Raw genomic sequence first — 13,060 nt, 5'->3', positions numbered from 1 at the left:
GATCACTCTGTCTTTATCTCAGTGTAAGTGCTCTTTCACTTTATTTTTTTCCACCCCACTTAGGTTTTGTCTTTGCATCCAAATCTATTTTAATTGGCAAATAAATTACTTTTCCCCTTTGCCCATGTCAGTAATTGGTATGTGATCACTCTGTCTTTATCTCAGTGTAAGTGCTCTTTCACTTTATTTTTTTCCACCCCACTTCCTTTGGAGGAGCAGGAATCCCCACTTCCTTTGGAGGCGCAGGAATGAGAGAGCAGCTGGCTGGGAGTCTGGCTGCCGGCCAAGGTCAACTCTCCACAGTGTTGTGTTGACAAAGGCTACAACATTTACCAGTGTTAGCAGGCAGGACTGGATTCCATTTTGTCTCCATTCATAAAGCTGGTATATTCTGAAAATATTACACCCATGGGTGTTAACTGTGCCCCCACTGTAGAAAATAGAAACCTGGAAAGAAGTGATCTATTGAGGACTTAACGTTTGTTGTAATTTAATGAATTTATTGATTTTAGGTCTTTTGAAAATGTATGTGGCCTCAGAGAGTGTACTGTAATTTTGGGGAGAGTATGCCGTGTTTTTTCGTATAAACCCAAAGCCCTTCATCCATAAGAGCTTCCTTAATTATGGACCGTAGCATCACCAAAGTTACAATTAAAAATCAGGATGATGCAAGTCAGGAAACCCAAAAAGGGAAAGACTAAACTTCAGCCCAAGTACTTCCTGCTTGTGCATGTGGCTTTAAATATAGAATGTGTTTGTGTAGAACCTGTTTAATTGTATACTATACACATTAGTTTATTGCAAGTTTATAGCAAGCATAGTATAAACCACCAGATGGAGTAGTGTTGCCATCAGAAGTGGAAAGAGTAATACAAAGGGCATGGTTTTTCTTCCTACTTTTGTAATATAAGCTGCAAGTGTTTTTAAGGTATGGTGCCAACTTGATGTGTAAATCCATATGTTAGAACTTGTAACCATTGACTGCAGTACCTAGCTGTGTTAACACATTTCTTACTTTTTCACAATAAGGTATGTTTTAGGCTAGGGAGAGAGACTATTTTTCCTTTTTTCTTGTTGTGAGGTTTGTATTAACCTCAGTTGACAAACTGTTTGCAAATTTGATCCTCTCTCCACCCCCTTTCATTTTTTTCTTTACCTCATAACTTGTATCTGTTTGCCTTGTCATTACTTTAGGAAAGCTAATGTGAGCTACTTTTCTACTAAGTATCTGACAGTGAATTCAAATGCTTCTTGCTACAGTGCTTTAGAATTAGGAAAGAGACAGATGATCACTGTGCCAAAAATTTTATTTGAGGATTTTTCTTGCAATTTCCTTATATTTTCTGTTTCTTTTTTCTTTTTTTCCTCCCCCCTCATGTTCTCCTAGGACCTTCTTGCAGAAGAGCCTAAAAGCACTTAAAGCTTGCAGAATGAAAAGATGGCACAAGCAATGCTGGTACCACCAGGATCTGACAGCTTCTTCTATTTCACCAAGGAATCTCTTGCAGCTATTGAAAAGCGTATTGCTGATGAAACGTCTCATTGTGACAAAGATGAGCATAAAGATGATGGTGGTCATGAAGCAAATCACCCAAAACCAAGTAATGACTTGGAGGCGGGAAAGACACTGCCGTTTATTTACGGTGATATTCCTCCAGGAATGGTGTCTGAGCCCCTGGAGGACCTGGATCCATATTATATCAATAAAAAAGTAAGTGATTTATATTAAGAGTGTAGTTAGAATGCTCCTGTTGAATTCTGACGTGACAAATGCTCTTGTGTGGCAGTAGTCAGAAGCCCTGACTGAAAGTGTTACGCAGTATGTGATATATCATGTTAATAATTTTGAGTACACTATAAATATGACTGTTACTCTTAAGTTGCTTTTTTCAAAAAAGTTTTTCTTGTAATGTCTAATGTTTCCTTATGATGATATTTTAAGTTACTGGATTTTGCATTAGGTGTCCTTTAAACTTGTCAAATCTGATTGAATACTGAAGCATTTGAAAAATTCCTCTCAGTCTGGCTATTCTGTTCCTGGGGTTTCTAGGAAACATAGACAGTACCTGAGATGTAGTTCGGTAGGTAGTCTTCAGACAAAGTGCTCCTGCAGTCATCTGTCACGACGATTGGCTGTCAAACATTCCTTGAAATCTGATAGAAATTTGTTTTACAAAAAGTTAAACTCTATCTGATGAGGGATGGCTATAAGGTTTAAAAAAAAAAAAAGAAAAAAGGTTATTATCACATATTGCCAGCTTCATGTGATGCCATTTTTGTGGAATGGTAACAGCTTGTGTCACTTCCAGATGAGAGTTGGTTATACTAGGGTTTGCTTCAGGATGATTTTAATACCAGTTCCCCATCAGATAATCCCTTCCTGCACTGCCCCTTGAGGAACATGAAGACAGTACACTGGTAGGAAAATCTGAGGTCTTGTGCCCTCAATAATAGTATGTTGCAGAGCAAGTTTTTGATAGTCTCTGCATCATTCCTCTTGGAATTGTTTTATGTCTGTATGGATGCAAAGTTATGCAGAAATTTTATAAAATGCTGTGGTTTTGTTGAATGTAAAAAGGACTTGTGGCTTTGGGACTGAGTGTAAAGACTAAAACTATATGCTTTGTGTTTCAATATTGGGTCTATGTTATAGGCAGGGTATAGCCCTGAAGCCAAAATCTAAATTAATATTTAAGTATGTAATGTAACTTTTATAGATCTAGTGATAGCAAAAGGAGGAGAAAGGGTGATGACTTTGGCAAGTACAGATGAAGAAAAGATGTTTTTATATAGGCATGAGAAGTAGAATGATGTTCAGAATGAAAGCAAAATCGAGTTTACATTAAAAAGGCAGTACAAAATAAGCAGTGAGTGGTTATTTTATTATGTAAATCAATAAAATGCTATTTGAATTAGAAATGTAGAACAGGTTCTTGAATTGAAGTAGTGGATAATCAATAGATTAGTGTCTTTCATGTAAGATGTAAGATTCCTTCTAGTGGAGGGTTTCCCTGTCCATGGCAGGGTGGTTGGAACTAAATAATCTAAGATCGCTTCCAGCCTAAACCATTCTATGGTTCTACGCAAATGACCAAAGAGCTGTATTATCTGTAAGAAGCAACTAAGTTAAAGCAGTGGGTTTTTTTTCCAGTACAGAATGTTGAAGACAAATAACGAGATGTAGTTTTTTTACTTACTTTAGTTTTTGGTTTTTGAACTTCATGAATGCTACTGTCAAATTATCTATTTCTTTTACGATAGAATATAATTAGAAAACAAAGTTTTAATGTTAAAAACCTGCTTATTTCTGGATAGTGATGACTTGCAAAGACAATAAAGGCAGTAAAACCTTTATAAGCCAAGGATGTCTTACCTCAGAAGCTGAAAGTGCTGAAATGGTTAAATAATTGCTCATAAATATCCAAAAAGGGTTAATTAGGTGCCTGGTTTTGCCCTGCCAGCTCTGATACGAAGTACAAGTAATATAGCTGGATTAATTTTTAATGATAAAAATGACAATTTTTTAATTAAATTTTTAATGTAATTGCATAATCCAGGAAAATGCTGAAATGCAGATTTTGTTTAAGAGCACAGAGACCAAGAATATATGGTGTTCGGTTTTCCTTGGCATATGAAGATTTAGAATCTGATACTTGCTTGTATAATTCTATTGAAAAATGTGGCTACTTAAGTCTGTGTAAGTGCAGCCACTATTTATGGCAAGGTTGATAACATGTATCTGTAATTTCCTACTTCCTCTTCCATTCTCCCCCCCACCCCCTTCCCCGTCCCTTGTTTTTTTATTCTTAAAGACGTTTATAGTATTGAATAAAGGGAAGACAATCTTCAGGTTCAGTGCCACACCTGCCTTGTACCTTTTATCTCCTTTCAATGTTATTAGAAGAATCGCTATTAAAATTTTGGTTCATTCATATCCTTTTCAAGTGGTTTGTTAAAAATTACTGATCCTTTAAAATATTTAATTACACTGGGTTTTTTGGTTTAGTGTTTAAATGTGTTCCTGCCCTTAATTCTGTCTCTCAAAATGAATCGGATCTAAGACTTGTCACTTCACCTCTCTGATTAAATGAGGAGGAAGAGATGCACAGCATGTAGACCTATTAGAGTTAGTGGTATAACCATCATCATTGTGAAGCATCTTTGCATTATTTATGACATTGCTAGTGATAGTAAACTGATTTGTATCATGTATGTTGTCAGTACTCTATAGCTGGTCAATTGCTTGTGTTTTGTGAGATGCAAATTCAGCATTTAAAACGGATGTGTTCCTTGACTACAGTCAACGTTGTTCAGCATGCTCATTATGCTAACTATTTTGACAAACTGTGTATTTATGACATGGAATAACCTTCCAGACTGGACAAAGAATGTAGAGTAAGTATACTTCAATTAGCTAATAATTTTTAAAGTGGTTTAGAAATGAAAAGCTAAATTAAGAGCTAGACCATGTAGTTTTACTTGCCCTTGTGTGTAATATCAGTATGCTTCTTTTTCTAGCCTGGAGTTTGATCCTAGCTGCAACTCAAAGCAGCATAGACCTGCAAGCTCTAGGAAGGAAAGAAGCCATGATGTTGTTACCCTTTTTCTCAGAACAAAACTCTGGTTAATACTCTTGTTCAGAATGTTTGTGCAAGTAATTTTTTCTATGCATTCCCCATCTTGAACTGTTCCTTTAGCATTTTTATTAAAAAAAAAAAAGAAAGAAAAGAAAAGGTAGAAAATAGCCTTTCAACCTGAACTACTGATTTTCAGTGTGGAAGATGCTTTCTATGGCCCCTATGCAGCACGTTCAGTTTGCGTAACAAAACCTAAAAATGGGACACGCACCCTCTTTAAAGAAAATACCTCTGACAAGAATTATTATTTGGCATTCTCAAGTCTACCTGGTCAGCAATCAAGTCACTTAAGTAAACACTTGGTTTCACTCATGGATTTTATTTCTGACATGGCAACCATGCTGAAATTTTTAATTGAGCAAGAATATTTTCTTCATGGTAGTCATGATTATTATTATTTGTGCAGAAATTTCAGAATATCTTGTGCCCAAAACTGCAAAAATATGTTTGGGATAAAATAAATAAATAATCTTGTAGAAGAATGATGGGAAAACAAGTTTATGTGAGTTTTTAACTGCTGTTACGGCAAGTGTACTAACCACTCCTAATGAGTGATTTTCCTTTATGCCGGTGATGTTGCATCACTGAACGACAATCTTCAGCTTTTGCCTGTGTCTCTTCTCATAGGTACACTTTCACTGGAATTTATACTTTTGAATTTCTGGTAAAAATCCTTGCAAGAGGCTTCTGTATAAATGATTTTACTTGCCTTCGTGACCCCTGGAACTGGCTTGATTTTGTTGTAATTTCCTTTGCGTAAGTATATGATTTCTCTTAAAGTCAAATATCAGTTGGAACTTTATTTGAACATGTAATTATTTATTTGGATTATCTTAGCTCATTTCAAATGAACTGTGGTTGAATTTTGTTTCAACTTTCTCCATCTTAATATTTTACACTAATGTAGCCCACAGCAAAATTAGTGGACTATCCCACAGTACAAAAGAGAACTACTTTTGAACTACTAGTAACTACTGTTACTACTGAACAATCAATTTAAAATAGTATTTAAACAATATAATCAGGGAAATCTGTTTCATTTTTAATTTACATTCAATGGGAATGCTTAAGGGTGTGTTTCTTAGGGAAAACTTAATTGAAACAGGAAAATATGAATGCAAGTCTTTCATTTAAAGTTGACCCTTCCAAAAAAATACTCTGGATTACAGGTCCAGGTAAGTAGTATACACTTTAGCTTAATTCTGAATAACTGTGATTTAATCCTACAGGTATATAACAGAATTTGTAAACCTAGGCAATGTTTCAGCTCTTCGCACTTTCAGAGTATTGAGAGCTTTGAAAACTATTTCTGTAATCCCAGGTAAGAAGTAACTGTGTAAAATAGTAGGCCCTCTACATCACCTGTGTTTAATTTTGTGTGTGCTGTCATTGTGTTTGTATGTGGAATCCCTCACTACAGATATGTGACAGAGTTTGTGGACCTGGGCAATGTCTCAGCGCTGAGAACATTCAGAGTTCTCCGAGCTTTGAAAACAATATCAGTCATTCCAGGTGAGAGCGAGGTTAAACACTGAGGCTGACTGAAATTCCACAGAAGCTGAACTCTTATTTTTAACAGAAGCATCCAGGTTTTAGTCTTAACTTCAACTTGATTCCATTTTCTAATTCTCTAAAACACTCAGCCTCAGAGTTTAAGACATTCTTGCATGAGAAATTGAATTACACAGCCTGTGCGTATTTCCATTTCATTATGTCAAAGTTTATTTCCCATATTAAGGATCAAAATTATTTCGTTTCATTTTTCCTTTAACTAATGTAAATGTTAGTATTTATCAAAGACATTTGGGATTGCAAATTTCAGTCTGTTGTAAAAGTTGAATCCCTGAAAAAGACAAAGGAACAAGATAATAAAGAATAGCACGGGAATTGCATGATGTATTTCTTATCTTAAGATGCCTATCTTCACCAAACTCCACCTCCAGTTAAATAGGATGCAATCATTTCTACTGCAATGAAATTGTGTTCTGTTTTTGTTTGCTGTTAATGAACCAATACACTGTGTACTGGAATAGAATACCGGCAAAGATTTGGAGCAAGAGGCATCAAGAAGAAAATAAAATGAACAATTTTCTTTACATGTAGTTTACATGTATAGAGAGCATGAATAAGAAGTTACTTCATCATTTGAAGAGCAGGTGCTTTGGAATGTGTACTATTCATTCCCATTCATATTTTCAAACTAATTTGTCAGGACCAATGAGACTTACTGGCACCTTTTTGCTTTGGAAAATATTTGAAGACTATTTTTGTGAAGCTGTGCATGACGTTTAGTAGGTGTTAGAGTAGTTCACACTCCATTTTATCTTAGATAAATATTTAATAAAAATCTGCATCTGTTTACAGGCTTGAAGACTATCGTTGGAGCCCTAATTCAGTCTGTGAAGAAGCTCTCGGACGTTATGATCCTGACTGTGTTTTGTCTGAGTGTATTTGCACTAATAGGGCTGCAGCTGTTCATGGGCAACTTGAAGAATAAATGCTTGTTATGGCCATCAGAAAACTCAACATCTTTTGAAGAATACCTAGCTCCGTACTTTAATGGTACGGTGTTTGATTGGACGGCATACATTGATAATGAAAGTAAGAAAAACTGTTCTAACTTGATAAAATCTTTGTGTATAAACACACACAAGATTACTGTTTCATGCTATAGGCTGAAGACAAAATTCAATTATGTATAACACAAGAATGTATGTGTATAACAGCTTTCAATTGCTAAAAGATTTGATTAATTTTTGTTTGTCCTGGAAGTGGATTTACAGGGTGTCGCTCAGTACTTAATTGTAGAAGTAGTATATTTAAGTAAAAAGAAATTAGTATAATGATGGATGCTAGCTTTCCTCCTCACTAACCCCAGAGTAAAAGAAAATACTGTTGTTGTACACTGTTTTCATGAGTCATATTTCCTTCCTTACTTAAAAATGGAGATTAAGATTCTCTGCTATTTTCTGTATCTTCAAATTTTCTTTCTATACTTCTGAATTGCTAAAGTTCTGGAAATTCTGTGATTGTTTTTTTACATTTTCTGTGCAACCTATCATTTTAGCTAGCTTATTTGCCTAAGAGAGGGTGCAAAAATGGAACAATTGTGAACAATTTTGGCTGATAGTTTATCTGCTGTAAAACACTTGTAAATCTTCTCTTCAAATACAGTATATAGATTCTGTATTCGCATTTCCCACTAAGTAGCAATTTAAAACTAAAAGACAGAAGTAAAATCTTCCAGAATGTCAGTTGCTTCCTATGCTACAACTGTTGACTTTCCTGGGATACTGATGCAGGCAAGGCAGTTCCATCTAGTTGTGTTTATATTCCTTCTTTCTTATAAAACCTGTTCTTAATCATTTGTATGTATCAGTTGCATTATAATGTCACTGGGCTCAGTTGTGGGTCCTCCTAATATTTTTTTCAGCATATCATATGCTGGTCAGCTGTGACTGAGAGTGAATACCCTCTAGTGGCTTCTCTTAGCATCTGTGTGTTTTCATTTCAAGGCCACATTCACCTTTTGAAAAGATACGCACAGATCTTGGATCCACATGTTGAAGTATTGGCACCTGTCATTTAGATCAGTGTCTGAACATTTAGAGTTTTGGCCAGCTCTAACTAATGGAAGTAATAGGATTATAATTTTTCTAACATTGTATAAGTACTGTTATTGCATGGTAGGATTTTGGCATCACTAGATTTAAGTGTTTGGTTTAGAATCCTCCTATCCTCATATATCCTTCATCCTGTGGGCTGTTTCTGATTATTTACTAAAATAGTGTTTCACCCTGTGAAAACTAGCACTGTTTTTCAGCTTGAAAGGTACACTGAGAATATTAATTGAGAATGATGGAAGATGAGTTTAGTTGGGATAAGATTTTTTCCTAGTTCTCTCTCTCTTTTCCAGATCTCAGTGCCTGGATATTCTTATGGTGGAAAGCTTATAATTGTGTCCAGTCAGAACCTCTCTTGTTTCAAACTATGCCCATAGTCTGTCATTCTCCTGCCACACACGAGTGAGAAGAACCTGTCTCTGTCCCCTTGATAATCTTCTCATAATTGCTGGATGCTTTCTACCAACTCTGTCCACAGCCTTCCCTTCCCCAGGCCGAACAAAATTAGGTCCCTCAGCCCCTCCTCACAGGGCAAATGCTGCAGGCTCTTCATCATCTTGGTGGCCGCCTGCTGAATCACATCTTTCTTGCACTGGCGCAGCCAAACCTGGAGAGAATATTCTAGGTACAGTCTGGTGAGTGCTGAGCTGAGTGGGACAGTCAGTTCCCTCGCTTTGCAAGCCGTGCTTTGTTCATGCGGCCCAGAAGGCTGTAGCCCTTCTTGACTGCCAGGGCATGGTGCTGGCTCCCCCTCACCTTCCTGCCTCTACGCCAAGACTCTCAGGGCCTTTTCTGCAGAGCTGCTCCCCAGCAGGTCAGCTCCCAGCCTGTATCTTTGCGAGGGGCTCTTGCTTCCCAGGTACACAGGTCTGTGTTTGTCTTTGCCAAATTTTGTGTCTCTCCTGTCAGCCCTTTTCTGCAGCCTGCCTAGGTCCCTCTGAATGGGGTCTGCCCTCACTCGTATCAACTTCTTCCCCAGTTTGTTATCTTTCTATCTGTGGGGTTTTTTTTCCAGACAGCAGACTTGTTAATTATCCATAAACAATACATCATTTTATTTCTGAAGGCTACCACCTTATAATTAAAAGGAAAATTCTGTAAAGTTGTCTATAGTACAGCAGTGGTTATAACATTGTCACTGGAACATCCATCTTCCTTTTAAACGCTACCTTCATATTTTCAGTCACAGATGTGATAGAAATGTTATTCTAACTTCAAAACTGTTATCCAGACACTGTAAAAATAGGTCCATTTTAAATAAGATGGACATTAATTGTCTGATTAAAATCTACCTACTGAATAAGAGGAGTTTTAAGCTTTGTGCTTTCTTTCTGTCATTTACTGAACAGATTTTGGAAGTATATTCAGTGTTTGCTGTGACTCAAGAAGACTATATGCAATATATGTTCTTCTAATCATTGTTCTAGGATTTTATTTTTACATTGTGTTTTTATTTTATTCTTTAATTTTGAAGCTTTACTTAACAGTGTTATGTGCCGGTATTTGAACCCATTACTGGGGAAACATGGATGCGAGACTATGAACATTCAAACCATAATAACTTGAATCTAGGTTCATCCTCAAAAAACCCTCTAAAAAACCCAACTCCTTATGTTTATCATCATGTTGTTTCCTATTTTATCTTTAGGTCATTTTTATCGCTTAGAAGGAGAAAAGGATTTTCTGCTTTGTGGCAATAGCTCAGATGCAGGGTAAGTGTCATGGTTTAGCCCCATCAGCAACTGAGCACCACACAGCTGCTCACTCACCTCCTTCCTCCTCCAGTGGGATGGGGGAGAGAATTGGAGGTAAAAGATGAGCAGATTTGTGGGTTGAGATAATAACAGTTTAATAATTAAAAAGTAAATGAAATAACAATACTGCTGCTGCTACTACTACTAAAATGTAATGAAAATACTACTACTAATGATGATAATAATAACTACTAATGATAATAATAATATGTAATTAAAAAAAAAAAAAAAGGAAGGAAAACAAAATGATAAAACTGCTCACCACTGGCCAGTCGATGCCCAGGTGAGTCTCCTCCGCCAACTTCCTCAGCTTACATATTGAGCATGATATTTGATGGCATGAAATGTCCTTTTGGTCAGTATGGGTGAGTTGTCTGGCCTGCTTCCCCTCCCAGCTTCTTGTAGAGGTGAAACTGGGAACGCAGGCACAGTATCAGAAACAGAAAAAGTCCTTGGCTTGATGTAAACATTCCTTAACAACAACCAAACCAACAGCTTGTTATCAACATTCTTCTCCACACAAACCCAAAACATGGCCTCATACTAGCTACTGTGAGGAAAATCATTTCTATCCCAACTAAAATCAGCACAGACACGTACACTAGAAGTTACATTACTACCTGTAAAATGTAAAAAATATCACTCTAAACTTAAAAAGCTAATTTAGCTACCTAACTTCATGGGCAATATGTGATCATGGTTCATAGTAAGTGTAAACCCTTGGATGAGTAAAAATGTTAAATAAGAAAATACTTCACTGTAAGTTTCCTTTAAAAACTCTTATGTAACTAGAAAATTACATTTCAGCAGATAGGTACTGCATTATCATTGACTTAAAAACATACTTTATCATGTGTTTCATGCCATTTCTCATGTCTAAAATAGATGTGGGCGAGTAGGATTTATGGCCAACTTTGGGGAAGACATCTTCAAGATTTTTCTGTCTGTGGGCTTCATGGTATAGCCCTGTCTTGCTCTTTCTTCATCAAAATTCTTTGTATCAAAATCACGTAATTCATTATTCTAACGGTTGTTTATCTCTTTAAAACTGATATATTTAAATCCTTTTTTTTAAACATTTTGTGTCTATCTGTAATTAACTATCAGACAATTTTATGTATGTGTGTGTAAATACACATCTAATATACATGCATATATATGAAAAGAAATCTTAATAATATCTTTCTGTGGAGAATTTGGAGGTAAGAACCTCTTCTACCCTTCAAGAATGGACTTGTAGCTGAAACTGTGTCCACAGTTGATATCAAGACTTGATATGTACAGTTCTAGGAGATAAAAATATCACTATGATGATTATTTGCTGTTGAGGAATTGGTAAAATTTGTTAATTTGACTTGACTAATTCCCAAACCTGAAGAAACCAAGAAATCTGGTATGCCAACCCTGCTGACAGACAAAATTTAGCATAGAATATGTATACTGACTTTTTGGGGGTTTTTTTTTGCATGGAAGTATTCACTTCATGGAATCTGTTAAGTGAATGCATTGTTTCCAATGAAGAGGTGTCAGCAGAGGTAATACCAAACTGTTGGGAGTATGTTTTATTTTGTGTATAATCATGAAAGAAGGTCAGAAGAAAGATCTTAATTTGCTTGTTTATTCTTTAAAGAACACTTCATTTCCTTGCTAATTTTTAAAATGTTGTAAGTCAAAAAATAGCAGCCCTCTTCACAGATTAGGTCTAATGAATGTTCTTAGTAGCTCAAGGTTCAATAATTTAAAAACAATTTTAGTATTATATTTTTTTAAAAACATTGCTTCACTTTTTCTCCCCCCCCCTCCTAGTAAATGTCCAGAAGAGTTTATCTGTGTGAAGGCTGGTAGAAACCCCAACTATGGATATACTAGCTTTGACACATTCAGTTGGGCTTTCTTGTCCCTGTTTCGGCTGATGACACAGGACTTCTGGGAAAATCTTTATCGGCTGGTGAGTGTAGAGTAAATAATTGTGGTTAGTGTCATACTGCCCCCAAATCACACACGGAATATCATATTTATATGGCATACCGCTGGTATTGTTAGCAATTGAAAATGAACAGTAATTATGAAAGGTAGCAAAATCAGTTGTAGAATGAAGCAGGCATGGGCACTTCATACAGAATCTGACATGATTCCTGAAGAGGCACATGAGGGTTTTTTCTAATCCTGTATTTAATTTTTACAGTGTATGTTTCTATTTGTGCTTTATGATAAAATCATGTTATCAAGAACTTTAATATAGAGTTTAAATTCTAAAATACTCTGTGACAGCAAAATCTGAATCTTAGTTTCTGTACTTTGAGTCCTATTTTTGATAACTAAGAATGAATTTTTTTTCTATAAATTACTTTTCTTACAATAGCTTTTCACTACATCTTGTGTGAAAATCTGTTACTTGTAATAAGTCTTTCAGTTACTTAATCAATTGTGCCATCTTTAATTCTTTTGGTTATTTCAAGGGGAAAGCATGCTAATATATGGTAAGCATCCTAAGCATCTAACTGGTGAGCTGTGATTTACATTAATTACTCTGATCCCACATCCTTTTCAAGACTATTAGGCATTAAGAGGTTTGTCTCAAAGCAGCATGATCTTTAAACATGTTTTTTGCATACATGAATGCTCCCTTTAGTTTGATTACTTTGTAATTCAGAAAGCTTGTATGATCTTATTACAGAAGGAAGAACAACTCAGTAATAGTTTTACACTTTTACAAGTAAATGCTTATGAACTGCAGAACTGCTGCATGTCTTCACCAGATGAATAATTTCTCTTCTTCTCCTACCTATAGACGCTACGAGCTGTTGGCAAAACGTACATGATATTTTTTGTTCTGGTCATTTTTCTGGGTTCTTTCTATTTGATTAACTTGATTTTGGCTGTGGTTGCCATGGCCTATGAAGAACAAAATCAAGCAACTATGGTTGAAGCAGAACAGAGGGAGGCAGACTTACAGCACATGCTTGAACAGCTGAGGAAGCAGCAGGAAGAAGCTCAGGTATTATCAAACAGAAGTTTGAGCTTTGGTATAGAATCATAGAATGGT

At 36.0% G+C, this 13,060-nt stretch overlaps 1 protein-coding gene across 1 annotated transcript; it reads left to right on the top strand.

Moving 5' to 3' along the window:
• Nucleotides 1–1,438: 1,438 nt before the first annotated feature.
• Nucleotides 1,439–13,012, top strand: LOC104514586 (sodium channel protein type 2 subunit alpha-like; the record flags this gene model as incomplete). The annotated part of the gene is made up of 9 exons (XM_010158319.1): nucleotides 1,439–1,711; nucleotides 3,813–3,931; nucleotides 4,306–4,395; nucleotides 5,265–5,393; nucleotides 5,867–5,958; nucleotides 7,002–7,238; nucleotides 9,909–9,972; nucleotides 11,821–11,962; nucleotides 12,806–13,012. Coding segments are annotated over exons 1-9 (1,353 nt in total), but the record flags the coding sequence as incomplete, so codon positions are not given.
• Between the last annotated feature and the right edge of the window lie 48 nt (nucleotides 13,013–13,060).

This window comes from Eurypyga helias, unplaced genomic scaffold (assembly GCF_000690775.1).
Source record: "Eurypyga helias isolate BGI_N326 unplaced genomic scaffold, ASM69077v1 scaffold10269, whole genome shotgun sequence".
Classification (NCBI taxonomy): Eukaryota; Metazoa; Chordata; class Aves; order Eurypygiformes; family Eurypygidae; genus Eurypyga; species Eurypyga helias.
Note: the sequence above shows the minus strand (reverse complement) of the source record. Positions and strands in the feature narration are given on the sequence as shown.